This window comes from Sus scrofa, chromosome 6 (genome assembly GCF_054392235.1).
Source record: "Sus scrofa isolate SSC_HxYL_T2T_F1_AM1 chromosome 6, Sscrofa_HxYL_maternal_Yorkshire_Landrace_v2.0, whole genome shotgun sequence".
Lineage (NCBI taxonomy): Eukaryota > Metazoa > Chordata > Mammalia > Artiodactyla > Suidae > Sus > Sus scrofa.
This window is the reverse complement of record NC_139388.1, coordinates 63,693,262-63,720,862: the sequence shown is the minus strand read 5'-3', so window position 1 is coordinate 63,720,862 and position 27,601 is coordinate 63,693,262. Positions and strand designations below refer to the sequence as shown.

Genomic DNA, 27,601 nt, shown 5'->3' with positions numbered 1-27,601 from the left:
GCCTCCGCACACCTGCGCACCGAGACGGCGGCCGGAGGGCGGGGCGTCCTGCGTGCCCCCGCGCTCGGGGGATTGTGGGATAGTGGCGGACGGAGCCGGGCTTCGGAGGCCCAGAAGCGGACTGTAAAGCCCTGGGACCTCGCCGGTTTGAGGAAGGGGGCGGTGGAGGAAGTGGGCCTCTGCTTCCGTCGGCCGTTGCTCAGCACTGCGGCCTGTTCAGACTTCGGAGTAGGACGTTTTCCCTTACCGGCCTTTGCTTCCCCGCCGGTCCCCGGACCGGGGAAACCGCGGCGACTTCCCCGCTGAGGGCGTGCGCCGGCCTCGCGACCCCGCCAACCCCCGCTCCGCCTCCTCGCCCGAGGGACCCGGGCCCCCGCCCAGGCGCTGACCACCGAACTCCGGAACTCGGCGGGCGAGGGCCCCCCCAAGCCCGAGGGCCTTGCGCGAGCCCAGTGCCGGCGCGGGACCCCGCCGCCGCCCCCCGCCCCCACATACCGGGCCCCTCAGCCGGGGCCGGAGCCGCCGGCGGCGGGGCGGGGGGGGCGCCCCGATGAGCCCCGAGTGTGAGGAGCCGCCGCCCCCCCGTGCAGGTGAGCGGGCCGCGCCGGAACCCTCCCCGCAGTCAGCCCCCCCAGTCCCTCTTCCTCCCGGAGAGCCCCGCCCAGGTCCCCTCAGGCTGCTCACCCCTTTCTCAAACCCTCTCTGGGGGCTCCGCTCCCCAAGTCTCCCCCTCAGCCCCCCGAGTCTCCTCGTCTTTCCTCCTCAGTCCCCCAGTCTCCTCGTCTTTCCTTCTCAGCCCCCCGAGTCTCCTCGTCTCTTCCACCCAGACCCCCGAGTTTCCTCGTCTCCCCCCTCAGTCTCCCGAGTTTCCTCGTCTTTCCTCCTCAGTCCCCCGAGTCTCCTCGTCTTTCTCCCATCGGTCACCCCCCGAGTCTCCCTCAGCCCCCCGAGTCTCCCCTCTCAGTCTCCCGAGTCTCCTCGTGTTTCTCCGACCCAGACCCCCGAGTTTCCTCGTTTCTCCGCCTCAGTCGCCCGAGTCTCCTCGTCTTTCTCCCACCCAGACCCCCGAGTTTCCTCGTCTCTCCGCCTCAGTCTCCCGAGTCTCCTCGTCTTTCTCCCATCGGTCACCCCCCGAGTCTCCGAGTCTCTCCTCAGTCTCCCGAGTCTCCTCGTCTTTCTCCCATCGGTCACCCCCCGAGTCTCCTCGTCTCTCCCACCCAGTCCCCCGAATCTCCGAGTCTCCCCCCTCAGCCCCCGCGAGTCTCGTCTCCCCGCCTCGGTCCCCGCTTCTTGAGGTTCTCACCCCCGCCTCGTCTCCGGCCCACCCCCCCCTCCTCCGAGGTGTCCCGCGTCTCCCCTCTGCCCTCCGTTACCCCCGGGGCTGCACCCCCACTCTCACTTCTCCGGCCCCTCCCGCTGGGACCCTTGCCCGGGACCCCCTCGGCCCTCCCTCCGGGTCGCTCCTCCCTCCGCCGCCCGCATCCTGGACCCCGTCGCGTCTCTGCCTCTCATCCTTGGGCTCGGGGACCAGGGGAGCCGCGCGCGGGGCTTGCCCGCCGCCCTGCTGTCTCCGGCTGTGAGGAGCCAGGAGCCGGTCTGGTGGGGGGTGGCCCCCCTCTCGGTCGCCCTCCTCTGAGATGACGCCTGCTGAGGGCAGGGCGGGGAGCGCCCGGTGCTGGGCACCGAGGCGGGGAGGGACCAGCCCCGGGCCCTGCCCAGGGGACCCCGAGGCAGAGCGGGGCAGTCGCAGGTGCTGGGGTGGCGATGGAGGTACCTCGGGCGTGCAGGGGGTTACATAGTGGAGGGACTGGTGAGACTGGCTGGGCGGGTGGCTTTTTCTGTCCGGGAGGACGAGTAGGAGTTGACAGGTGGAGCGTGGGAAGGAGGGCCTTCCGGGTGGCAGGAACTGCACGTGCAGATGCGGGCAGGGGGGACCCCAGGCGTGGCCTGCGGGGAGGGAGGGGCGGGCGCCTCGGTGGGGCCGCGGGTCCAGGCCCCTGCCCGCCGCCTGCTTAGGGGCCTGCTCGGTTGGGCCGGCCTTGACACGCCTGTGCCGAGGACAGACGTCGTGGGGGACCAGCCTGAAAGGCAGCGTGTTTCGGAGCAGGAGGACGTGTTGTCAGGGGTGGGCCGGGCCTCAGAGTTGCAGAGAAACTTGAGTGGGGTGTGAGGTGGTGCTGACGTCATGCCCCCCCCCCCGGGGGGGGGTGGTTTTGCGGACTGAGCCTGGTGGAGGCAGCAGGATATTTTCCCGCCCCGCTCGGCAGGGCAGTGCCCATGCGGAGGCACCCTCTTCTCTGGCTTGGGTGTCATGTACGCCTGTGGCGTATTTATTTGCTCTCGCCACCGTGCGCGGCCCTGTGCTCCGAGTTGGGTGTTTTATTTTGCGTTTATGTCTGGGGTACTTCCTGTTCCTTTCCAGCCTGGGAGAGTCTGCTGATCTCCCAGCCCACCCATCCACCCGCCCATTTTTCAGGAGATTTTTCAGGATCCGTGGCTAAGCGACCTTAGCAGTCACTTTCTCCCCCTGCACTCCAGTTTGTTTTCATTAATTCAAGACGCGCGTGTCGCCGTGGCCCTGGCCTTGTACGCGGAGGTCCAGGGAAACGGGCATCTCGCTGCGGGAGGCAGGAGACGGGACAGGCAGGTCCCGTCCCAGGCTGCTCAGATGCCGTCACCACATGAGCGCGGAAGCTGTGGAAGTGTGGAGCAGGCCTCTGCCCAGTCAGGGCAGGCTTCCTGGAGGAAGTGGTGTCTGCGCTGAAGCCTGAAGGACCCAGAAGGAGCTAGCTAGTCAGGCTCGAAGAGCTGGAGGGAAGGCAGAGGGAGCGCCAAGCCAGGGCAGAGGTGAGGGCGCAGGCGAGCAGTCAGGTGTGGCAGCCGGGTTGAGCGCCATGCGGGTGGCCACGCGAGATGAGGTGAGAGAGGCCTGGCCGCTGTGGTGAAGATGAGAGGCCTTCCCCACGTCCCCGGGCGCCTGCTTGGCACTTGGGCAGGCTCAGTGCCTGGAGGGTGGGGACACACGCTCCTTTCCAGGAGGAACCGCGGGTTTCCCTTGGCGAGGTCTCGTGGCTCCTGGCACGGGCAGAGCCGTCTCGGCCTCAGTGATGGCGAGGCCCCCGGTCTGGGCCCACGAGGTTGCAGTTGGAGAGGCGAGATGGGAATTCCGGCCCGTCTGACTTCGGAGCACCTGGTGACACTTACTTACTCCACCCCTCTGTTTTCCAAGGGCTATTTCCAAATCTTTTGGTGGTTCTTTTCCTTTTCCCTTTGGAACCCGTGACTAGTCAGGGAGGTGGCCCTGCGTATGATCTTCCTGGTTGCTCCGCAGTCCTTGGCCAGGTGTCTCATTGTCTTCCGTGCCCAGGGTTGGACCAGAACTACCACCTCCCAAGGAGAGCATGGCCTGGAGCCAGAGCCGGAGGTTGTGCCCCGTCCCTCCCTCCCAGCTTTCCAGAGCCACCTGTGGCCTTGGCCAGGTTCCTCTCCTCTGGCCTCAGTGGCCCCTGCTTCCAGATGGGTGTCCCACCACTTACCTTGCAAGTGTCTGTTGGGTTCTGCATCCAGCACACACTTGGGTCCTGCCATCACCACGTCCCATTTCTAGAGTCAGAAGTCCCCCACCTCCTTTTCCCATTTGGCTGAGAGATGGTGGTGGATTTGAGGGAGTTGGGGGCGGTGGTTTTGCTGTCCTCTGACCTGCTGGGCCCTGCGAGGGGCTGGGGGCTGGCAGGCCGGCAGCGATGTCTTTCCCGGGGCTCACCTGACCCATGTCTCTTTAGGGCAGGCCTCTGGCAGCTGAGGGCAGCAGCATCACCAGGTCCCAGATAGTCTCTCCTAGTGTTGGAGCCTCTGCTGAGTCTCGGGGCATCTCGAGTGGCCGCCCCAAGGCCCTCCCAGAGGCCTTTGCACACTGACCTCCACTTCCGGGTGCCTGGGCCCAGGGCGGCAGCGGCAGCAGCAGCAGCAGTAGTGGGGGTGCTTGTGGGCACCGCCGTCGGGCCCTGCCTGAGCCCAGGCGGGGACTGGCAGGCTCCTGAGAAAGGCAGCTGGTGTTGGAGGCCAGAGAACAACGCCGCAGAGCAAGAAGCCCTGGGGCAATGGTGCAGAGCTGGCAGGGGGAGAGATTTTTCGTTTTTATTGGTTTCCTTTCTCATTTATAGTTTCCCCTTCTTCCGTTCGCAGCCAGAGTCATGGTTTTCAAACGGTCGCTAAAAACCAGTGGTAGTCACTTCCGTTTTCTTGAAGTTTGCTACAAGCTGCAGTGGGGGCGGCGGGGTGTGTGGCGCCCACTGAGTATTTGCGTGACCTGCGTTACTCGGGCAAACAGAGTCTTTCTCAGGCCTTCTGTTTTTAGTGCCGTCACCCTGGGCACCTTCCCTCCTGCTCAGCTCAGAAGTGTCCAGACTTCGGCCTGGCCTCAGGGCCAGACGGAAGGGCCAGTTCCTGCCAGGCGCCTGCTGTGTCAGGACCGCAGGCCTGACCCAGCTGTTCTCACAGCTGGCCCTTCTGATAGCTGTGCCCCCATTTCACAGATGAGCAAATGAGGCCTTGGGACGCCAAGTGCCTGGCCCGATTCACGCTTCTTGAGAGTGAGAACAAAACCCACCTCTCCTGTCCGGTTCCCAGGGCTCCCAGGAAGTTCCGTGAAGTGGAAGGATTGGCCACTGGGATTTGAGCTGCACTGAATTGAGAGTGTGTCGCAGGCGAAAGTGTTTTCTCTCTTTTTTGTGTTTTCTTTTTCCCACTTCTGTATCTGCATCTTCCTTCTGTGCAGAGCTTGAGAACTGATGTCTCTGGGGTACTTACTCCCACTCAGCTGCATCCGATCCTTGCAGCTTCCTCTGATTTTTGGCGGAGGGACCAGAGTGTAAGGGGCCACCTGGTTTCTGAGGCCCCCGGATTCCACACCCCCAAACCCCCTAGCTCTCCCCTCCCCTCCCCACCCCATTCTCCAGGCAAGCCAGCTTGCCAGTGTTGGGAGGGAAGGCTGCCTGCCCTCCAGAGCAGCTGGGGAGGGTTAGGGTGGGAGGAGTGTGACCTGTGCCCTCGAACCGGGGGCTCTGGAAGCATGTGGGCAGGGCACTCAGTCCTGGTTCTGCTGTGCCTCCGTCCCTGTGCTCGCCATCGCCTCCCTCAAATGGGGGTAAGGACAGTGCTTCACCTGGTCATCTGGGTTAGGTACCATGCCCCTCTGCCCTGTCCCCCAGCTGTTGGGGGAACTGCTTAGCTCAGGGACAGTGTTGGGGGGGCTGGGCATGCTCCCGGGGCGGGACCTTCACAGGCTTCAGCTCAGTCCTGGCGGCTCGTCAGCTCAGGCATCTTGGACGCAGAGCAAAGCCAAGGCCTGGCCCTGTCGTGGCAGCCTCAGGCAGCTTTGCTTTTGGTTGTTTTTGGTAATGGTTTTTTTTCTAATTAATGCAATTCATACACTGTATATGACTTATCCATTTAAAATGCACAATTCAACAGTTCCTAACTATTCATAGAGTTGTGCAACCGTCAGTCGCCACAATGGGTTTTTTAAGTTAAGGTATAATTAACAAATCATATTGAATAAAATTGATTTTAGAATTTTTTTTTTTTTTTTTGGTCTTTTTGTCTTTGTTGTTGTTATTGTTGTTGCTATTTCTTGGGCCGCTCTCGCGGCATATGGAGGTTCCCAGGCTAGGGGTCTAATTGGAGCTGTAGCCACCGGCCTACGCCAGGGCCACAGCAACGCGGGATCCGAGCCGCGTCTGCAACCTACACCACAGCTCACGGCAACGCCGGATCGTTAACCCACTGAGCAAGGGCAGGGACCGAACCCGCAACCTCATGGTTCCTAGTCGGATTCGTTAACCACTGCGCCACAACAGGAACTCCAGAATTTTTTTTTAAAGACCATCCTTTTCCCAAAAGGAAACCCTACACCCACTCGCAGAGGTTCCTCCCCACCCATGGCCCCCAGCTCCTCAGGACCCCTAATCCGCTCTCTGTCTCTGTGGATTTGCCTCTTCTGGATGTTTCGTGTAAATGGAAACCCGTAACATGTGGGTTTGGGCTCCATTCACGCTGCCCGGGGGCCTTCTGAGCTTTCTGGTCTCCCTGTCACCACGGGAGAGTCTGTGATGCCGATCGAGGTGCGTGTTCTCGCTGTGGTCAGCCGCTTGCCTCTTGGGCCTGGACAGCGGCTCCCCTTGAAGTGACTCGGGTCCCAGGTCCGCCCAGCTCAGGAAACCCACCAGGCCCGGCTGCCTCTTCAGGAGAAGCGGATGGTGGCAGTGTCCCTCAGATGTCTGGTTTCTGGGCAGCGGACAGGGGCTCCAAGCCCTCGTGCCGAGTCTGGCCGCCTCTAGGCACCGTGGTCCTCACTCCGCAGGGGCTCACGCAGTCCTGGTTCAGCCCACTCTCCCTCCGCCTGTGCCCAGCCTGCCTGCCCTGATGGCCACCCCCACCCCAACCCCGCCCCACCTGTGACTGGTTTGTAGGGAGCCCCTGCGCGAGGCTGGGGGGAGACAGGGTGGGAGCGATTCCCTCTACACCTGCCCCATCGGGTATGTCAGCCTCCCACCTCAGGCACAGGGTGCGTGGGAAAGCTTGGTGGTTTGCAGGCCGCGGGGGTGTTTTTCTTTTCTTTTAAAAAACTTTTTTATTATAGTTGATTTACAATGTTCTGTCACTTTCTGCCGTCCAGCCAAGTGACCCCGTCGTGAGGGGGTGTTTCTCTAACATTTCTGCGCGTGTGCCAGGGTCTGTGCTCGGTGCTGTCCAGGGTGCTCGCGGCAGCCCAGCTGCATCGTCCGTCACCCATCAGGGCTCGCGCAGTGTGAATGCTGGGCAGGTCTGGACGAGTGTCCTGCGGCCGGTGGGCAGAGGCAGGGCCGAGGACCTGGGCCTGGCCTTCCTCTTGAACTCAGGTGTCAGCTGAGTGCTAGACTTGGAGCTTAGGGTCCAGTGGAGAACCCCAGGGACCAGAGGAGCTGGCCTTCAGCTGCCTGGAGGTGTCTGCTGAGAGCCAGGTTCGGGCAGGCCTCAGCCAGGACAGAGCCAGCTCTGGCACACACTTGTGGTGGGTTTATCAGCCGTGGCTGGGCTGCTGTGAAGAAGACCAGGCCCTTGCACCCTGAGAAATTGCCTTCTGGGGCTTGGTGCCCAGTCCCTAGTTTCCCAGCTCTCAGACCTTGGTGCTTGCTTGCTCACCTGTAAAGTGGGGATATGGCTTGCTTCCTTGGTGGCCATTGTGAGAGGAGCACGAGATCGTGGCTGGACGGGCCTGAGGAGGGTGGCCAACAAGGTGTGTCCCCCCATGCGTCTGGTGTGTTATTCACGGACACACGCATTCCTGCACACCCAGGCCTAGCGGGCCAGCATGGTGCTGGGGGTGGGCTTTGGGGGTGGGGGGGGGCTGCAGGCTGTGAAGGAGATGCACCCTGAAGTGGCCGCCCTGGGGCCAGGTGTGGAGCCGGGCCAGAGGGTGCTCAGGGAGTGGGTGGTGCTAGGCGAGGCGGCCTGGGCCTGGCCAGCGCATGGAAGTGAGTCAGCCAGGGGCTGGCGGGTGGGAGTGCCGTAGGAGCAGCAGGTCCTGAGGGCAGGGGTGCTGGGAGGCGCTCAGGGGCTCTGGGGTCATGAGTGTGCAGACGAGGGAGCCATCGTGGGGCTTCAAGGCACAAGGTGCTCAAGGTCATGTTTCAGAGAAGCATCCCATCCCGTGCGGGGTGTGGGGCTAAGGGCTGAGTTGCTGTGTGCTTCAGACAGGATGTGAGGCCTGTGGGACCGGTGGCTTTCAGGTGCACCCCGCGTCCACCCCGTCAGGGCCTGAGTCTGCTGCAGTCTTGCAAGGTCATGGCTCCTCTACTCCACTCTTCTCTGTGGTTGGCCGAGGCCTAGGGACTGACATGAATCGCGCCAGGATTGCCGCAGATTTAGAGCCATTTTTTCCCGGGCTCTGAGAGGTCACCGTGGGGGCAGGGAGGAGCTAAGTGAGGCTCCTGAAGAGGCTGGAGAGGAGAGCTGGGTGCTGGCGGGATCTCGAAGGAAGCAAGGGTCAGAAGGCCAGTCTCAGAGTTCGCGTCGTGGTGCAGCGGAAATAAATCCAACTAGGAACCATGGGGTTGCCGGTTCAATCCCTGGCCTCGCTCGTGGGTTAAGGATCCGGCATTGCCGTGAGCTGTGGTGTAGGTAGCAGATATGGCTCAGATCCTGCGTAGCTGTGGCTGTGGTGTAGGCCGGCAGCTGTAGCTCCGATTAGACCCCTCGCCTGGGAACCTCCATATGCTGCGAGTGTGGCCGTAGAAAGGCAAAAATGGTCAGTCTCTTGCCCACGGCCACGGGTGCCGTCCAACACCCTGGCTTTCAGCCCAGCTGCTTCCTGAGTCCAGTGTCTTTGTCCCCTGGGCCAGTACCATGTCTGTGGCTGGTGTACTTTCTCCATGGTTGGGAAGGCGTGGGGCGCAGATGGTGAGGAGGGCTTTGTAGGAGGACTGGCGCGTGGGTCTGGAAGGTGCCCTGGTGTCCTGGCCTCCTGGTCTGTCTTTAGAAGCCTCTGCCTCAGGTGGTCTTCATGAGTCAGGTGACAAGCATGAGCTCTGGTCAGCGCAGTGCGTGGGGGCCCGCCTTACCTGGGCGTGGTTGCCTGCCATCCAGTGGGGTGACCACAGCCCCTCAGAGGGGCGGGACACACGGCGCCCACTTCATGGTGGACACGAGTGAGCAGCGAGCTCAGGGCAGGTCTCCCCAGGGAGGTCCAGGCTGGGAGGCCTCTAGAAATCTTCAGAGGAGCACCTGAGTCCAGGTTTGATGGGGTCTCGGGCCCACCTGGCACCTGGTGAGTGCTCTACCTGAGATGCTCCTGAGGCCAGGTAGCTGTGCATGCCTGGTGATTGGGCCTCGGCCAGGCGTGCAGGGTCTCCGCTGCTGGCCAGCGAGACGCCATCCTCTAGGTCCTTCCTCCTGATGTGGTTCCCGTCCCGGTTCCTTTTGGCCCGGGTCAGTGGCTATTCTGGGAGCCTCCACCCCCTCCCCTCAAACTTTTCCTCTTCCTGTCCTGGCACTGGGTACTGGGGGGTGGGTGTGGGTGTGGGTGTGTGTGTGTGGGTGTGGTGTCCAGGCAATGACCACAGCAGCAAGACATGGCAGAGCCCTCCTCCCTCCGCCCCACACCCTGCACCCAGCGTGGAACTTGCTGGGCTGGACAGCAACCATGGTGGCTGTCAGGGGGCGTTTGAATCTGTACAGCAAATGTAGGTGGAAGCAAGTCTGATGCCAGAGGTTCCAGGATGAGCACAGTTGCAGCTGATATGTGGGGACACTGGACATGGCCCTGGGTGGGACAGGATCATGGCGGCTGTGTGCACGTGTTGGGGCTGTTTTCCACGGACCCTGTGTGTGTTCACACCAGGGGTCCTCACCCACCCTGGGGGCTGGGCCGTGGGCACGACAGGCGCTGGGAGGTGGATGGAGGCCAGTGAGGTCAGCGCCTGAAGGTGACAGCCCCTGCCCACAGGGCGCCATGTTTTGGAAGTTTGACCTGCACACGAGCTCACACCTCGACACGCTGCTGGAGCGCGAGGACCTGAGCCTGCCCGAGCTGCTGGACGAGGAGGACGTGCTGCAGGAGTGCAAGGTGGTCAACCGCAAGCTACTGGACTTCCTGCTGCAGCCGCCACACCTGCAGGCCATGGTGGCCTGGGTCACCCAGGAGCCGCCGGCCAGCGGCGAGGAGCGGCTGCGCTACAAGTGAGCCCCACCCCTTCGGTCCCCAGTGGCAGGACATCCACTTCCCAGATATCCCCGGTTGGAGGGTCCTTCCCCAGCCACCGGAGCCGCATTCGGTCGTCTTTGATTGGCCCAGCCCACACTCTCACTTTCTTTCCTGGTGTTTCATTCAGTTGGATTTTTGTAGTTCCCTTTTTGGAGACTGGGCAACATGAAGCCTGGCCCCTTCTTCCTCCATGTCCCCAGTGCCCATGCCCAGCACGGTGCCAGGCGCTGAGTGTGCAGTCATGCCCCCCCAACTCTCCTCTGCCCTTCCCTCCCACTGTAGGGTCTGCCAGGGAGGATGGGCAGGGCAGCTAGGGCCCTGCTGGGGGCTCCGTGGGCATCATCATGATGAGGGGGCTTCTGTCTGCCCTGGCGTCTGCTGCCTGTCTCGGGTTCTGGACAGACCTTCCTGTGCGGCCTCCTGGCCCCCTGGTATCCCCTCTGCCTGGCCCCTCACACTGCAGATATGCCCCTGGCCCTTACGAGCCCTGCATCTTGTCCCAGGAGCCCTTGAGCCAGACAGGGACTGGGCGGGTGATTGCTTCTCCTTAGTTTGCCCTTTGTAAAGTGGGGGTTCAGTGAGGTGGGGCACGCCGTCGAGACCTCTGGGGGGTCAGCAAGGTGTCCCACATGCTCCCCACCCCCGGTGTTCATCTTTCAGTTACCCTCCCCCAGTGGGTTTTCTCCCTCCTTTGCCTTGGCCGCCTGGCCTCCGTCTCCCTGTCCACCAAACTTGAGCATGTCCAGTGGCCCCATGGACTGGGCTTTCGCTTACAGTAGCAGGGAGCCTCCATTCTGACAGCCGCCCCTGGGGCCCTGCCCTGCCCCCGAGGAACCCTGCAGTTTACAGAGCACAGCTGGGGACCCGAGTGGCACACTGGGCAGGGGGCATTCCTTGCCCTGTGTGGAGGAGGAGGCGAGAGGGTGAGACTGGATTTTAGAAGGTCATGGAGGCCAGGCTGGGACAGACTGGAGGGTTGAGGGCAGAGGGTCAGGTGTGGTAGGGGGTCTGGTCCAGCCTCCGGGGGCTGGATGCTGCCTTGGGGTGGGGAGGCTTGGCCTCCATCCCCACTGCGCTCTCCCCAGCCCTCTCTGGGTGTGACAGGTACCCCAGCCTGGCCTGCGAGATCCTGACCTCAGACGTGCCCCAGATCAACGACGCGCTGGGGGCAGACGAGTCCCTCCTGCACCGGCTCTACGGCTTCCTACAGAGCAGTGGCAGCCTCAACCCGCTGCTGGCCAGCTTCTTCAGCAAGGTCATGGGCGTCCTCATCAACCGCAAGACTGACCAGGTGCCTGGGGCCCCGAGGCGGGTGTTCTCGCGGGCTCAGGCCCGGGGTCCTGTGCTAACATGGGGGTCCCTGTGTCTCCAGCTCGTGTCCTTCCTGCGGAAGAAGGACGACTTTGTGGACCTGCTGCTGCAGCACATCGGCACCTCGGCCATCATGGACCTCCTGCTGCGCCTCCTCACCTGCGTGGAGCGGCCGCAGCTGCGGCAGGACGTGGTCAACGTGAGTGGGATGGGGCGGGACAGCGGGGCTGTGGCAGCTGAGAGCCGGTCAGTGAGCGGAGCTCCCCCTTCCCGCCCCCAGTGGCTCAATGAGGAGAAGATTGTCCAGCGGCTCATCGAGCAGATCCACCCTTCGAAGGATGACAGTGTGAGTGTGACCCCGCCCCCTCCTCACTCGAGTTGATGGGAACAGAAAGCCGTTGCAACTGCTTTTTTTTCGGGGGGAGGGGGGCAGGGGGGCAGGGGGCTCCTGCTGAGACCAGAGAGGAGTTTACACACATGGCACGCTTGTCAGGAACCGGGAACCTTGCCCCATCCTCCCTTGAGGGGTCAGGGGTCTGAAAAGGGTCCTCCAGCCCTGGCCTCTCACTGCTGCCTTCCCGGGAGTCCTCGCCACCTTCTCTCTGTTGCTGGCTCTGTGGCCTGGCGGCTCTTTCTGGCTCTTGGACTGAACCAGCCCCGCCCTCCCTTCCCACAGAGAAGCCACTCAGGCCCCATTCTGCAGAGCAGAGGGTCCCCAGGTGCAGGTCGCCTAGGCACCCAGCCAGAGCCTGGCCTGGGAGGGTGCTGGCCGCACAGGCCTTTGTGGCAGAGGGACGAGGGCCATCTGCTGTGAGCCAGGTGGCAGGGGGCCTGCGAGGAGCTCTGAGTGCGGCTTGGTGCCTGGCTGAGTCGGCGTGGGTCCAGGTCTGTGTGCGTGCACCCTGGCAGCTCCCTGTTGGGTTAGACTCAGAGCTCTGCCTATGCTTCTCTTTGTTTTTGTTTATCGTGCAGCAACCTGACTGAGAGAAATTACGTACCGTACAACTCACCCATTCAGAATGTAGAATTCCTTGGTTCTTAGTACACCCCAGGGTTGTGCAGTCCTCACCACGTTGATTTTGGAGTATTTTTCATCACTCTGAAAAGGAACCCCTCTGCCCATAAGCTCCTACTCCTTGTTCCCCCAATAGTTGCTCAGCCCCCATCACCACTAGTCTGCTCTCTGTCTCTGGGTTTGTCTCTGGACCTGTTGTGTAAATGGGTCACGTGACGTGTAGGCTTCTGTGGCGGGCCCCTTGGCCTTAGGATCGAGTTGTGTGTTCATCTGCGCTGTAGTGTGTGTCAGTGCTTCATCCATTTCCAAGGCCAGGGAGAGACCACAGCTGCTTGGTGGCTGCCTGGATCGTCTCCCCCTCGGGCTGCTCTGAAGGCTGTGGGAAGCCTTTCTCTCTGCTGTCTCTCCCGTCCCAGTGTTCAGTACCTGTCTTCTCTCCCTCCGCACTTGGTCCCTGTGTCTGTGCAACTCTCTGTCCTCAGGGGCAGGCACCCAGTCTTCAGCGCATGGGGCTTCCTGGCACCAGGGCCGGGCCGGGTCCTCAGCTCTCTGTCCCTCCGCAGCAACATTCCAACGCCTCCCAGTCCCTGTGCGACATCATCCGCCTGAGCCGTGAGCAGGTGATCCAAGTGCAGGACAGCCCAGAGCCCGACCAGCTGTTGGCCACCCTGGAGAAGTGCGTCTGCGGGTGGCACCCAGGCCATTCGGGCGGAGGGGAGCCAGCCTGGGGAGCCCTTCTCCCTGACGCCTGCCCACGCCCCCCACCAGGCAGGAGACGATTGAGCAGCTCTTGAGCAACATGTTGGAGGGGGAGCAGAACCCATCTGTCATTGTGAGCGGGATCCAGGTGCTGCTGACGCTGCTGGAGCCCAGGAGGCCCAGGTGAGGGGCTGGCCTCCCTCCTCAGGTGACCCCTCAGGGCGAGGGACCCAGAGAAGGGTCCTCCTTTTCCGTCTGACAGCCGAGGAGACTGGTGGAACAGCTGCCTGTGGCTTTGAGCCACTTTGAGGATCCAGGCCCTTTGGGTGGGTCACTGCCCCCAGGGTCTCGGGCTTCTCACCCCCAGGTGTACACACACGTGCACACATACTGTGCATAGGCTGCTGCCCTCCCCCGTCCCTGCTGCAGGTCCGAGTCTGTGAGTGTGAATAACTTCCTGAGCAGTGTCGACGGGCAGCTGGAGCTCCTAGCCCAGGCAACACTGGACAGCGCCGTGTGCAGCGTGGGCGCCCTGCACGCCCTGCGTCCCCGGCTCAGCCACTTCCACCAGCTCCTGCTTGAGCCGCCCGAGGTGGGCCAGGTGGGCGAGGGAGGGGGTGGCGGAGGGCAGCCCTGTCCTCAGGGCGGTGCCGGGGTGGGGACTGATCCTCTCTACGCCTGCAGCTGGAGCCGTTGCGCACGACATGGGGCAGCCTGGCCCCGCCACTGGGCAACACTCGGCTGCATGTGGTCAAGCTGCTGGCCAGTGCCCTGAGCGCCAATGATGCAGCCCTGACCCAGGAGCTCCTGGCGCTGGACGTGCCCAACACCATGCTGGTACTGGGGCTCAGAGGGGCAGAGGTGCCACCGGGATTGGGAGGGGGGATGTAGGTGGGGACAGCTGGGTGGGGAGGACAGAGACTGGGTGGCGGTCGTTCAGAGCCAGCTGTGCCCCCCACCCCCAGGACCTCTTCTTCCACTATGTGTTCAACAACTTTTTGCACACCCAAGTGGAGGTATGTGTGAGCACGATGCTGAGCTCCGGGCCGCCTGCCGACAGCAGCTCCGACACACCCATCCAGAACCCTGTCGTGAAACACGTGAGCTGGGCTTCCAGGTCCCCCTTTGGTCCCTGGGGGTAGGCTTGGGCTCAGCCTCTTCCTTGGGCTGAGTCTGGGAAAACAGAGGGCAACCTGTATGTGGGGGAGGATAGTGAGCTCGGGAGGCAACGGGTGTCCTGGGGAGGGACCAGGAAGGACTCTCCCAGGGTGGTGGCCGGCACGGTAGTGGGAGTGCCTTCCCAGATCTAGCCTAGGGCCTGAGGGAGGAGCTGACCTGGGGGGCCTTGGATTTGGACTAGAAGGAGCCAAGATGGGTGGAGTGGCTTCGGGGTTTGCTCTCTAAAGTGAGTGGGCCTCGAACAGGCAGAGGGTGTTTCTGGGTGAGTGGAGGAGGGGTGTGCGTATGTGCACGTGTGTGTGTGTGCGTGCTTGCCGCATGCTCCTCATAGGAAGCCCCGAGGCTTGGCTGCAGGCTAAAGTGGTGGGGGCCTTGGTCGCACCCCCACGCCCACGCCGGCGCCACTGCTCCCCCACAGCTGCTGCAGCAGTGCCGCCTGGTGGATCGCATCCTGACCTCCTGGGAGGAGAACGACCGCGTGCAGTGAGTGTCTCTGGCCTCCCCGTGGGAGGGCAGGGTGGGTGTGCGGGGCCTGTGTTCAGCCGCAGCCTCCCTCTCGCCCAGGTCTGCAGGGGGCCCTCGGAAAGGCTACATGGGCCATCTGACGAGAGTGGCCAACGCCCTGGTGCAGAACACGGAGAAGGGGCCCAACGCCGAGCAGCTGGGCCAGCTGCTGAAGGGTGAGGGCTGGGGCCGGCCCACGGCGGGAGGAGGGTGGGGCCCCAGACCTCACATCCTCACACCCCACCTTCCTGGAGCAGAGCTGCCGGAGGAGCAGCAGGAGAAGTGGGAAGCCTTCGTGTCGGGACCCCTGGCGGAGACCAACAAGAAGAACACGGTGGATCTGGTGAGCCCGGTGCCCCGCTTGCCGTGGCAGCCCTCGCGGCTGCTCTCCCTCTTGGTCCAGCCTGAGCACCCCTCCCCGCAGTCCCAGCCCCCCAAGTGCTCTCCAGGGGGCCTCCACAGGCCCTGACCCCTGCCCTCCAACCTGCCCCAGGTGAACACCCACCACCTGCACTCCTCCAGCGATGACGAGGATGATAGGCTCAAGGAGTTCAACTTCCCGGAGGAGGCGGTGCTGCAGCAGGTGGGGGTGGGCTGGGGGCTGGTGGCGGGGGTAGGGGGGCTGCTCCTGAGGCCTGGCCCTGACCGCCGCCCCCCCTCAGGCCTTCATGGACTTCCAGATGCAGCGCATGACCTCAGCCTTCATTGACCACTTCGGCTTCAATGACGAGGAGTTTGGGGAGCAGGAGGAGAGCGTGAAGTGAGTGTGTCCCCTGCGGGGGACCAGGGCAAGCAGGGGCCAGCGTGGCTTCCTGGCGGGGTGGGGGGGGGGTGGGCTGCGAGGCCACAAGTCAGAACACACGCCCTCCCTGCCCTCGCTCCTCCTGCTGCCCTCCCGCTTCCCCACGGCCCACCCAGCCCAGCATCTGAACTTGTCCCACCCGCCCCAGGAGGACGGTTGGCCCCAGACCCCTCTCCCTTTTGGACCGGCCAGGAGGCGTGCGGCTGTCCTGGGACGGGGCCGGCTGGGCAGCGCAAGGTTGCACAGAGTGTGTGGGGAAGCGTGCATAGCCGAGAAGACAGGCTCAGTGCTGTCACTCACCCCAGGGCACTCGCTGGTTCAGACAGAGCCTCTGAAAGCTGGAAGTGAGGTTTGTGCCTGCTGCTGCTCTGCTTGGCTCAGTGCTCTGCACTGGGAGCCCCGGGACAGATCCTTGCAGAGTCAGAATGCTGCCACCTCTCCTCCTCTCCTCTCCTTAGAGGCCTCGGGCCACCGGACAGGTTTTTTTTCAATGCCCAATTCTGATTATTTGGGGGTTTTTTAATTTTTTTTTTTTTTTGGTTTGTCTTTTTGCTATTTTTTGGGCTGCTCCTGCAGCATATGGAGGTTCCCAGGCTAGGGGTCGAATCAGAGCTGTAGCCACCGGGCTACGCCAGCACCACAGCAACGCAGGATGCGAGCCACATCTGCGACCTACACCACAGCTCACGGCAACGCCGGATCCTTCACCCACCGAGCAAGGCCAGGGACCGAACCCACAACCTCATGGTTCCTAGTCGGATTCGTTAACCACTGCGCCACGACGGGAACTCCTAAATTTATTTTTAAAATTTATTTATTTATTTATTCATTGCCTTTTCTAAGGCTGCACCCATGGCGTATGGAGGTTCCCAGGCTAGGGGTCTAATTGGAGCTGTAGCCGCTACCCTACGCCACAGCTACAGCAACGTGGGGTTGGAGCCATATCTGGGACCTACACCACAGCTCACAGCAACGCCGGATCCTTAACCCACTGAGCGAGGCCAGGGATTGAACCCGCAACCTCATTGTCCCTAGTCGGATTCGTTAACCACTGCTCCACAATGGGAACTCCCAGTTCTGATTATTTGTATTTGTCGTATAGCATTTTGATATGTCACTTCTGGCATTGTCCTGGTGAAGTTTTTTCTTTACCGTCTGAATTTTCTGCCACAGGCATCTGTTGCTTTAACAGTTAAGAAAAGAAGTTAAAACTCTGTGTGTCTCGTGGATTTCACATGCAGGCTGGGGCAGCAGCAGGTTGTTAGTGAAGGGAAGGGCAGGTGGCGCGCGAGTCTGGAGGGGAGGCTGGGTCGGGCTGGGAGCAGGGCAGCGCAGTGGATGCCTGCCAGGTCCGAGGGCACGTGCAGCCAGTGCCCTTAGTGCAGCAGCTACTGCCTTGTGAGGAAGAGTCCATGCGTGACGCCTGAGGAATGGTGGCACAGCCACCAGAGGGCGTGCCATGGAGCTTTTCTCAGTTGGATGGTGACAGAGAAAAGGCCTGCTGGCCCCTTAGGGCCACAGCCCTGGCCTGGTCCCTTTCAGCCGCATGCCGGGGACCTCTCAGGTGTTGCCCCAAGACCTCTCAGGAGCCCGTGCATAGCTGAGGAGACAGGCTCAGTGCTGTCCCTCACCCCAGGGCACTCGCTGGTCCAAACAGAGCCTCTCCAGAACTCAGAAGTGAGATTTGTGTCTGCCACTGCTCTGCCCGGCGCAGTGCCCTCCCGCAGGGAGGCCCCTGGGGAAGCTCCTCCCCGCCGTGCTGGTGGGCATGCCGACACTGTGAGTGGCCCTGGCATGGCCGGCTGCGCTTTGGGGGTGATATTGTGTTACCTCTTCCATCAAGATCAATTTCAGTGAGATTAAAAACTTCATGTATAAAAAGAAAGCCAAAGCCATGGAGTGTTGAATGGAGAATGGATGCGTATCTCTATAAGCTCAGGGCTGACGGTGCTGCTCACAGGGCTCTGGTTGCTGTGCCAGACCCGGTGTGCTGCGGGCTGCTGGGCAGAGTCCCTGCCGAGGGTGTGGTTGTGAGTCCCTCTGGGCCACAGCCGTTTGCTGAGTCAGCAGTCAGGAGTTAACACACCTCCTGAGTGGAAGGGATGAGAGTTGGGACATGTCCCTGCCAAGTGGAGTGGAGCCTGGACCCAGTGTGCAGACACGGAGTGCCAGCAGCAAAGGGGGCAAGGACACAGACAGAACATGTGGGTTCTTAGAAAGTTGCACACTCTGCAGGTAGGAGTATCAGTTGACAAATCTCTTTCCAGGTTTTGTGTTAAAATGCATGGATTTAATTCCTTTGACTTCTTTCTGAAAGAGAGTTGAATATGGGGTTCCCTTGATGGCTCAGCCAGTTAAGAATCCCATTTAGTGTCTGCGAGGATGCGGGTTTGATCCTTGGCCTCTATCAGTGTGTTAAGGATCTGGCGTTGCTGTGGCTGTGGTGTAGGCCAGCAGCTGGCGCTCTGATTCAACCCCTAGTCTGGGAACTTACATATGCCTTGGATGTGGCCTTAAAAAGGAGAAAAAAAGAGTTGAACAGAACCGGATGTAGGCAGGTTTCAGCGCTGGAAGGCTGGAGGTTGGCGATAAGGCCAGCGGCCCTCCCCAAGATCCCTAGGATCGCTGGCCCCACGTGGGTCTGGCCTCAGGGCGGGCAGTGGGGGCCCATGCAGGAGCGGTTTTGGTTCAGCTCCAAAGGTGACTTTTTCGGCCCCCACTGACCCTCTCGGCTGGGGCCGTGCTTTGTGTGGTGTGGCCTGCGAGAGGGTGTGGCCAGCACAGGGGCTGTGAACCGAGAGCCGTTGCTTCCAGGAAAGGCGTGCGTGTAAATAAGCATCTCACCCAGATGATGATATCAAGTCCTAAAAAACACGACCCGTCTGGCTAGGTTCTGTGTCCTTTATCTTACAGCAGAGGAAGCCAGACTCGGGTGACTTACCTGGGCCAGACCCCATCTCCAAGTGGCCCCTCACTCGCTGGCTGGGGCTCCCTTCACTCCGCTCCGCGGCCATCCGCCTAATGGTGTGCCCTGCGGGGGCTGGTTTGGAATTCAGATCCGTTTAGTGGAGTTCCCGTCGTGGCGCAGTGGTTAATGAACCCGACTAGGAACCATGAGGTTGCGGGTTTGGTCCCTGCCCTTGTTCAGTGGATTAACGATCCGGTGTTGCCGTGAGCTGTGGTGTAGGTTGCAGACGCGGCTCGGATCCCGTGTTGCTGTGGCTCTGGCGTAGGCTGGGGGCTACAGCTCTGATTAGACCCCTAGTCTGGGAACCTCCATATGCCACGGGAGCGGCCCAAAGAAATAGCAAAAAGACAGATCCGTTTAGTGAGGAGGTGCATTTGCTGGCACAGGGCCCGAGGGTAGTGAGGGTGCTCCAGTGGGGGTGGGGGCAGGGGCGGGGGGAGAAGGGGGAGCAGCCTGCACCTCCCCTCACGGCCCCGCGCCTCTCCCACAGCGCGCCTTTCGACAAGACGGCCAACATCACCTTCTCTCTCAACGCCGACGATGACAACGTGAGTGCTGCCTCAACCTCAGGGGGGCAGGGGCTGCGGGCAGTCAGCCCCCTCACCCTTCTGCCCCTGTACCCGCAGCCCAACGCCAACCTGCTCGAGATATGCTACAAGGACCGGATCCAGCAGTTCGATGACGACGAGGAGGAGGAGGACGAGGAGGAGGGCCAGGGCTCTGGGGAGTCTGATGGGGAGGATGGCGCCTGGCAGGGCAGCCAGCTGGCCAGGGGGGCCCGCCTGGGACAGCCGCCAGGCGTGCGGTGAGTCCTCGCTGGCCCCCTCCCCCAGGTCCCCAGCACAGCGGCCCATGGGGCCTGCGTGAGATGGTTTTCACCAGCAGGAGTGAATGAGAAAAATAAGGAGAACGAAGCGTGTGTATTACCTGGGGCACTTTCAATTCTGAGTTCTAAAAACCAGTTCAGATGAGTTCAGCTATAAAAGGGATAGGTGAACAGCTGGTGTGTGGCTAGAAACAGGCTGGGTCCTTCAGGTGCGACTGGAACCAGTGTCTGTGGCCCCCACCCCAGCTTGCCCCTGTGGCAGCTCTCAGGCAGGTGTTCCCGCACGGACAGTACAATTTCTTGTCAGCTTTTTCCCCCAACTCCAGTGAAATGAGGGGGACGGCTGTGCCTCCCTCACTGTCCCAGCTTGCGGTCACTGAGCTGCGACCAGCTCTTTGTACAAGCAGTGCGTTATTTTTTTTTCTCATACTGGTGGGCTCCAGACTCACTTCCTAGGTGCGTTTGGGCGGCGTAGTCCTGCCAGCACAACTGCCAACTAGGGCCTGCAGCTTGACCTCGGTGGCTTCTGGTTGAGGGATTGGAGTGTTTTAACGTCTGTCTTGATGCGTGACTAGTGTACAGACATGTGTTGGAGCCCTAAGTGTGGTCCATGGGGACATGGCTTTGCCAGCTCCCAGAGGAGGGAGCAGAACCATCCCCGTGCCCCCTGCTGGCCCATCCTCGGGTGGGTGTGGTTGTGTGTCACACGCCATCCGCTGGGTGTGCCGTTGCATGACTGCCAAGTCCAAGGCCATGTGATGCCTCCTGCATTTCCTTCTAAGAGTTTGACAGTGCCAGCCCTTACGTTGAGGTTTTTGGATCCATCCTGAGCTGGCTTGGGTCCAGCTGCCCTTCTGGGCGTGGGCATGCCATGCCGGTGTCCCGGTGTCCCGTGTTGGCAAGGTTTCGCCTCACTGCATGGTCTTGGCACCTTTGTCAAAAACTTTCTGACTTTACCTGGAAAGGCTTATTTCTGAGCTCTCTTCTGGCCTGGTGGTCTGTACGTCGTCTCTCAGGGCCACCCTGTCTCGATGATGTTGCCTTGCAGTAAGTGCTGAAATGGGAAAAGTGTGTGTCCAGCTTTGTTTTTCTGTTTCAAGGTGTGTTGATCATTCTGCCTCCCTAGAGATTCTGGTGGTTTTAGGTATTTGTCATTTTCGGAGCAGCAGCCAGCGGGGCCTCTGCGAGGCATTGCTTGAATCTGTAGGTCAGTCCGGAAAGTGTTGCCGTTTTAACAGTATTTCGTTTTCCGTTCCATGACCACGTGATCTCTTTCCATTAATTTAGGTCTTTCTTACTTTTAACAGCATTTTGTAGTTTTCAGAGTATAGGTTTTATGTTTCTTTTGCTAAATTTAATTCTAAGTGTTCTATTCTTTTTGACGCAATCCTGAGTGACATTGTCCTCGCAGCGTCGTTTCGGAGTTGTCCTAAGTGTATAGAAAGACGGCTGTATGTCACCGACCCCGTGTCCCGCCTCCTCGCTGTGTATCACTGACCCCACGTCCCGCCTCCTTGCAGAGCCTCCTTGTTCGAATGGTTTTAGAGGATTCCTTAGGTTTCTGTACATGAAGTCATGCTTTCTGCAGTTAGAGACGGTTTTGCTCGTCCTTTCCAGGTGAGAAGAGCAGGCCCCCACCTCACATTCCCAGTCTGGGGACACACTTAGTCTCCCTGTCAAGGGTCGCATGGGTTGTGGGTGTTGGAGACGCCCTTCCAGGTTTCCAGGCTCAGGAAACTCCGTCCACCCTGTCTGCCCAGGGGAGGACACAGCGGTTGACAGCAGAGTCTGTAGTTGGAGGAAGCGTGTGGAGTCAGCCTCTCCTGAGAGGGCGGTGCCCTGGTTCGTGCTGGCGATGGTGCCCGTGGCCGCACCCTCTCGGAAGGCACCAGTGTTCCCACCTGCCTTCCTGCTTTGGGACACAGGGCTCTCTCCCCACCGCCCCCTCCCCTCCACCCCTTTGATTCCATCGCAGCTGCTGGCCTGGGGCCAGCTCTGGGGGGTTGGGAGGTGGGACGCTTTCCCTCTGCCCAGCACAGTGGCTGACTGACAGGTGGTTCCTGGGGCAGGAGCGGAGGCAGCACAGACAGCGAGGAGGAGGAGGACGACGACGAGGAGGAGGACGAGGAAGATGGTGACAGCCGGGCGGCCCGCGGCAGGGCCAGGCCCGCCTTGTACCCCAGCCCTGGCCCCCAGCCACCAGGTGGGTGAATGTGCGGGGTGAGGCATGGTCGGGTGCAGTCTGTCTGCCTCCGTGCTCACCCCTGCCTTGCTCCCCCTTGCCAGGCCCCAGCTGGATGGCTACCTTTGACCCAGTGCCTATGGACACCCCCACCGGCCCCCAAGACTGCAGGGAGAAGGAGCCACACTCTGGGCCCCCCACCCCGCAGGGCCCCTGCAGTGTGCCCCTGGACCTCCCTGTCCTGAGCCTGGCTGGCCCTGCGGCCCCCAACGCCCTGCAGCTCAGGTGAGGCCTGGAGGCCGGTGCCCAGGGCTTGGTGGCCTTAAGCTCCACTGCCAACCCCAGCCATCCCTCGGGCTCCTTTTCTTGCCTCCTAGGTCTCAGGATCCCACGCCCCCCTCAGCACCTCAGGAAGCCACAGATGGCAGCAAAGTAGCGGAGCCCTTGGGTGAGCCACTCTCTGCCCACCTCACCGTGCCCACCCCACCCTGGGCCTCCCACTGTTGACCTCTGGCCTGTCCACAATGGGTCTGAGGAGCAAGACGGGTGTGAAGCTCGCTAAAGGTCACATCTCCTGGCCCCTCTCCTCTGCACAGCCCCCTGCCAGGCCTTGGTCAGTGTCGGGGACCTTCAGGCCACACTCAGAGGGACGCATTCCGCCCCCAGCTCCTTGGACAGGTAACTGGTTAAGGACCAGCTGCTGGGGGGCCAAGTGGGAGAGGCAGGTGGAATCTGGGACTGGGGTCATCCCTGCCCAGAGCTGCTCCTGGGGGGCCTTGCGGGACCCCTCCCTCCAGGTCTGCACCACTGCCTCAGGGCCTCGTGGCAGCTGAAGGTCTGGGCTGTCTTTGCCCACTTATGGTCGTAAGAGAGGATCCTGGAGCCCAGGGTCACCTGCTCAGCCCTGGGGTGGGAAGGCTTCCGGTGGGATCAGAAGGGGGCCAGGGGTGTCCAGAGCTCGTGTCCCAGCTGACCTGAGCTGCTTCTCCCGGGTGGGCAGTTTCCAGGGGTCTTTGGGCGAGAGTGCCCGGGGGGCATCAGTGACAGTAGCCCTGTGGATCCCCACACAGTGCAACCAGAGACCCTGCTACCTCTGTCCCAGCCCCCGGGGCCCACCAGCCCCCCCAGACCATGGAAGGGCAGAAGAGCCCAGAACCCTCAGGGCTCCCACAAAGCCAGAGGTGAGCTGGTGCAGCCTCACAGGGCAGCCGGTGTTCTGGCAGGAAGGCACTGATCTCTCATGCTGTCCCTTTGCCCACAGTGCCCTGGCCCTTGAGCCGCTCCCGATGCCCAATGGCTCTGCTGCAGGAGGGCCGGTGTCCCCAGGCTCCCAGTGAGTGGTGGGGGCGGGGGCAGCAGGTGGGCTGGGGCTGGGTTGGCAGAGGCTTCCGGGTGGCGGGCTCCTCACACAGGTTTCCCTCTCGGTTCCCAGGTAACTGCCTGGCCCGGTGGTGGCGGCCACATCCTCCGTGCCCCACGTGGACCCTGCCCGGGTTGGGGCAGGGCTGGTCCCAAGGTGGCCCTGTTGCCCCATCCCCTCTTCCCCACCTAGGAGGCTGGACTCCCAGGAGGCCGGTGCCAGGGACAAAGGCCCCCTCCCCCAATTGCACTGAGAAAAGGAACTGCGGAGTTTTGTCTCCTAGAATAAAGATAGAGTTGAGTAGAGAGAAAGGAGAGTGAGAGAGAGACCTATATTATATATTATATATATATATATATATATATACATATATATATATCTCGAGGGAGGAGAGAGTGGGCAGGCGGAGAGCCAGGAGGAAGCAGGCCAGGGCTGGGGGCGGCGTGGACCTGCACCCTCCCACTGGGGCTACTGTGGTGAGGGGTCCTGAGGCTGCCACGCCCCCTCTTCCTGCCGGACCCCCACCCTCCGGTGCAGACGCCCACACCCACACTCGGCCTTTCAGCTCAGGTCCACCTTGGGGGAGGCCCGAGTGGGGGTCGTGCCTTTGCCCACCCCCATCGCCCCGGGCCCTGCACTTTGATCCAGGCTGGGGCTAGAATCCCTTCCGTCTGGCCCAGCCAGCTCTGTGGGAGCAGGGGGCCCTGTTCTCTGGGGGCCTCCCGGGGTACACCCCCAGGGCCCTGATGCACTCACCGAGTCCCCCTCCATCTCCACGGACCCTGGGGCGGGGGTCTGGCGGGGGTCTGGCTGGGCTCCCCCTCCTACTCCCGAGGGTCTGGGGTCCAGCCCAGCCGCCAAGTGACCTTGTCCCAGCTCCCTCTCCCCAGGCTGGGGTGCGTGTGCGTGTGTTCGTGCCGAGCTTCTGTTTCATATTGCAAATATAAACAAATAAAGGAAGACAGTTTAAGACTCCTGCTGCTCAGACCTCGGGTTCTGACCTATTCCCGTGCCGTGGCTCTGGGGTGGGACCCTTACAAGGAGGAGTCAGGTACCTTCTGCTCCGAGGAAGGGTTTCCTGGAGGAGGAGCTGAGCATTTCCCATACTCATGCGGCACCTGGTCCTGGGAGCCGTCCCCTGTCCAGACAGGCTGCAGAAGGCGGTGAGTGGGCTTCCACACCCCATCCCCCTTTGGCCCACCCCTGACCTGCCCTGCCGTGTGGCAGGAGCCACGTCCCCGAGCCCTCTCCCCTTGGAGCAGCCAGCTAGGCCAGACAGGTGGGTGCCCAGTGGGTCCAGTGCGAAGGTGAAGTACTGGCCGCCATGCAGGGGAAGCTTCACTGGCGCGCCGGCCGGCTGGCACCACCGCCAGCCCCAGCTCCTGTCACCGAGCAAGTGTTTGGTGGAGGAGGGAGGCTCAGACTGTCCCTTGGATCTGGCAGGGTGTCCTCCCCTCCCCTCCCCTGTTGCTCATGAAAGGGCAGGCGTCGGAATGTTGCAGATTTTGCACCCAGGTCCCTTCTGACTGGCCTGGCGCAGGGCAGTGGGAGAGGCGTGTACAGCCAGGGCCCTCTAGGCAGGGAGGAAGCGAGACAGAGGGAGTGGGGGAGGAGGGACCCCTGGGTGCCAGTGGGCACCGTATCAGCAGGTGCCAGGCAGGGCCGTCCCCAGGGCAGGAGCAGCATCTCCCTGGGCCCTGTTATCAGTCCCAGAGTCCACAGGACGCTCCTCGGGTTAACGAGTAACCACACACCATCTCCTCCACCCCCAAGCTACCCGTACCCACTTGCAGGCCGTTCTCAGGGGTCACAGGCTGACATGGACCCCGGGAAAGAGGGCCTGCCCCGAAAACCTCGCTTTTCAGCTCAAGTGAGAGCCGCCGCGTAGGGGTAGGGGGGTGGCAGGGCTGGGGCTGGGCTCTGTGGGGCTGGACATCCTGGTCCCTGGGCAGTGTGGCTCGGGTCCCTGGGTGGGCGTGGGGTGACAATCTTGACCCCCAAGGGCGGGGAGCTCACTGGGCGCGAGGCCAGGTGGTTCTGAAGCCTGGTCTCGGGCTGGGGGCAGGGCTGGTTTCTAGGGCTCAGCAGCCCCCTGGTCCCCTGAAGCAGCTGCACGTGGGCAAGTGGCTGAGCCCCTTCTTCTTCACCTGCGCCGTCTACTTCCTCCTCTGGATCCCCGACGACCAGCCGTCCTGGGTCGGCGCCCTGGTCAAGTGCCTGCCCGTCCTCTCCCTGGTGGTATTCCTGCGGGCCGTGGACGCCGGCGGGGGCTACAGCGCGCGGCTGCAGGGGGCCCTCCTGTGCTCAGCCGTGGGGGACGCCTGCCTCGTCTGGCCCGAGGCCTTTCTCCATGGTGAGAGGGGCCCTGTTGCATTGTCCCTTTCGGAGCCTGGACAGGGGTGGGTGTGGGGGGCAACCCCCAGAAGAGGGCCTGCCAGGGGCAGGAGCCAGTAGGCGTGAAAGGGCGCTGGGAGGCGGCAGTGAGGGAGACTTGCCAGCCCTCCACCCCACGGAGCTCTCCTCCCGTTGAGGGCACGGGCAGAGTGTCAGGGGTCGCAGTCTTGAGGACACGAGTCGAGGACAGCCTCGCCGAGAAGGTAACGTCTGGAAGGGGTGCAGGAACGGCCATGTGCCCTTCCAGGAAAGGCCCTTCCAGGCAGGGGACCCACACGAGCAGAGGCCCTGGGGCGGGAGTGTGCCTGGTGCGTAGAGCCCACTAGGGGCCAAACGGAGTAAGGGTGAGAGTCAGGGGGCTTTTTAAGGCCACGCTGACACCCACCACAGGAAGAAGGGACCACAAGGAGGCCTGCGTTGTAATGCAGGAGACGGGTAGTATGGCCGGGGCCGGGGTGGGGGCCGGGGGCTCGGCCCCGAGGGCTGCTTGGCGAGGCGAGGCAGGGAAGCAGAAGGCTCACCCGGCCCTCCCACCCCTGTCTCCTCCAGGCGTGGCCGCCTTCGCCGCGGCCCACCTGCTCTACCTCTGGGCCTTTGGCCTGACGCCCCTGCAGCCCGGCCTCCTGCTCCTGGTCATCCTGGCCGCTCTCCCGTACTACGGCCTCCTGCTTTGGCACCTCCCGCCCGACCTGGTCCTGGCCCTGACGGCTTACTCCTTGGCCCTGGCCACCATGCTGTGGCGTGGCCTGGCCAGGGGCGGGAGCACCGGCTGGGGCGCGCTGCTCTTCACGCTTTCGGATACCACGCTGGCCTGGAACGCCTTTGCCCAGCCCCTGCCCCACGCCCGCCTGGTGGTCATGACCACGTATTATTCCGCCCAGGTCCTCATCTCCCTGTCGGTCTCCCAGAGCCCCAAGCTCAAGCCCAACTGACAGGGCGCTGAGGCGGGCAGGTGTTTGCCCCCTCTCCTCCTGCAAGGCCCTGGGACCCCCTGAGCAGCAAGGCCGGAGAAGCACTGTCGAGGGCGAAAGTCAGGCCCCCAGACGACTCTCTGCCGGGGCCAGTCCATGCGGAGACAGAACCGTTTGCGGAAATGGGAATCCCCCGCCTTCCCACCACCTCCCCTTGGTTTTGAGTCTGGATTCCAGGCCCACGGTGGGCCCCCTGTGGCCCCAGGGGGCTGCGGCCAGGCCTGCGCCTGCTCTCTGGCCCTGATCTCTTTTTCTGTTGCCTCAGTAACGTGGGCGTCGGAACGTCAACATCTCTGTTATTTGGGGAGGGTTGTGGGAGGAGGAGGTGATCCCAGGAACAGCAAATGGTCCTTTTCCCCCAAAATGTACCATTTTCAGCACTTTGGAGTGTGCAGTTGAGTGACATTAAGTACATCCACGGGGCTGTGCGTCGAACACTTGCCGTGACGGCCAGGCTCGGAACACGTGTATGTGTACCACGCAGTGTTGTTAACTAGACCCACGGCAGACTCCCTGTGGACCAGTCCTGGAGCCCAGGGCTGAGGGGACGTGGGATGACCCCCACCCCACCCCCAGCACCCTTGGGTGGCGGTGGGGATTCACTAACACCCATGGCACAGAAGAGTTTGCAGGTCTGAGGCCAGGAGGATTCTGATCAGTGTGTTAGTTTCCTATGGCCGCGGTTATTGCACACGGCCACAAATAGAGTGACTTAAAACTACAGAAATGTAGTCTCCCATGGTTCTGGAGCCAGACGTCCACCGTCAAGGTATTGCTAGAGCTACCCTCCCTCCAAGGTTCTAGGGGAGGCCTTCCTGCCCCTTCCAGCTCCTGGTGGCCCCAGCCACCTTCCCGTGGCATTCTCCCTCTGTCTGTCCCCTCCTGAGGACACCAGCTGTTGGTTCTAGGGCCCGCTCTATATCCTGGATCCTTAATAACATCTCCAAAGACCTATTCCTAAACAAGGTCCCATCCATAGCTACTGGGGTCAGGACTCCGGGGCACCTTTTTAGCCTGTTGCAGTCACATGCACCATCAGAAGAGGGTTGAGGAGGCGAGGAAACAAGACAGCGCCTGGAGGAAGGGCTAGGTAGCAACACAGAGGAGAACAATACTAGGGAAGAACCCAGGTGTGGCCCTTGTTCTGGCTGTGACCGTGGCAGCCCACTGCCCCTCTGGGCTTGAGATTCTGCACATGAGGACCGGAAGCAGTCAGCTGCTCTTTAAGTCCTGCTTAGTCTCTACATCCACAATGTGTTTTAACGGACTCTTAGGCAGAGAGGGCACTCGTACATCCTTGATGGTGTTTTTTAGGGACTCTTATAGCACAGGGGAGATGTGTACATCTTTGATGTGCTTTTGGGGACTCAGAGCAGAGAGGAGACTTCTACATCCATGATGTACTTTTGGGATCCCCAGAGCCCATCCTTATTTTTTAGCCCCTGCTCCACCTTCAGACCAGGATCCCCAGTCACCATAGAGGAAGGCCTCAGGCCAGATGATGCAGGTGTTCTGGGTGGGGCGCCCTGCTCTTCACAACCTCAGGTGTCATGTAGGCCTTCCTTCCTTCAGCCCCACACCCACTTGGGGAACATGACCACACCCTATGCTGCCCATCCTCTGTCATCTGTAAAGGATGGGGGACTCA

The 27,601-nt window shown here is 61.8% G+C and overlaps 2 protein-coding genes across 10 annotated transcripts; both read left to right on the top strand.

Moving 5' to 3' along the window:
* The first annotated feature begins 67 nt into the window (after nucleotides 1-67).
* On the top strand, nucleotides 68-23,563 carry PPP6R1 (protein phosphatase 6 regulatory subunit 1). Of its 8 annotated transcripts, NM_001445086.1 has the most exon segments (25): nucleotides 496-555; nucleotides 557-590; nucleotides 9,485-9,717; nucleotides 10,847-11,033; nucleotides 11,115-11,252; nucleotides 11,334-11,399; nucleotides 12,632-12,744; nucleotides 12,837-12,950; nucleotides 13,197-13,359; nucleotides 13,452-13,604; nucleotides 13,733-13,867; nucleotides 14,365-14,429; nucleotides 14,511-14,626; nucleotides 14,708-14,793; nucleotides 14,944-15,033; nucleotides 15,113-15,210; nucleotides 18,711-18,768; nucleotides 18,847-19,025; nucleotides 21,116-21,249; nucleotides 21,333-21,513; nucleotides 21,606-21,676; nucleotides 21,825-21,906; nucleotides 22,299-22,409; nucleotides 22,490-22,561; nucleotides 22,661-23,563. In NM_001445086.1, coding segments are annotated over 25 exon segments (2,688 nt in total). In that variant the 5' UTR covers nucleotides 496-550; the 3' UTR covers nucleotides 22,665-23,563.
* An 810-nt stretch (nucleotides 23,564-24,373) lies between these two features.
* TMEM86B (transmembrane protein 86B) lies at nucleotides 24,374-26,333 on the top strand. Of its 2 annotated transcripts, none has more exons than XM_084958266.1 (3): nucleotides 24,374-24,458; nucleotides 24,776-24,941; nucleotides 25,532-26,333. In XM_084958266.1, exons 1-3 carry the CDS (start codon nucleotides 24,408-24,410, stop codon nucleotides 25,912-25,914), a joined length of 600 nt encoding a protein of 199 aa, XP_084814392.1. In that variant the 5' UTR covers nucleotides 24,374-24,407; the 3' UTR covers nucleotides 25,915-26,333. The 2 variants fall into 2 exon arrangements, with proteins under 2 accessions (XP_084814392.1, NP_001230205.1); NM_001243276.1 differs by having other exon boundaries at nucleotides 24,380-24,458; nucleotides 24,695-24,941.
* Nucleotides 26,334-27,601: the final 1,268 nt, after the last annotated feature.

Coding starts and splice junctions, on each gene's coding strand:
- PPP6R1 (XM_084958254.1), top strand. CDS start 2,895: ATGCGGGTGGCCACGCGAGATGAG. Junction 14,430..14,510: donor GAGGAGAACGACCGCGTGCA/GTGAGTGTCTCT, acceptor CCTCTCGCCCAG/GTCTGCAGGGGGCCCTCGGA. Junction 21,514..21,605: donor CCCAACGCCCTGCAGCTCAG/GTGAGGCCTGGA, acceptor CTTGCCTCCTAG/GTCTCAGGATCCCACGCCCC.
- TMEM86B (NM_001243276.1), top strand. CDS start 24,408: ATGGACCCCGGGAAAGAGGGCCTGCCCCGAAAACCTCGCTTTTCAGCT. Junction 24,459..24,694: donor AACCTCGCTTTTCAGCTCAA/GTGAGAGCCGCC, acceptor GGTCCCCTGAAG/CAGCTGCACGTGGGCAAGTG. Junction 24,942..25,531: donor GCCCGAGGCCTTTCTCCATG/GTGAGAGGGGCC, acceptor TGTCTCCTCCAG/GCGTGGCCGCCTTCGCCGCG.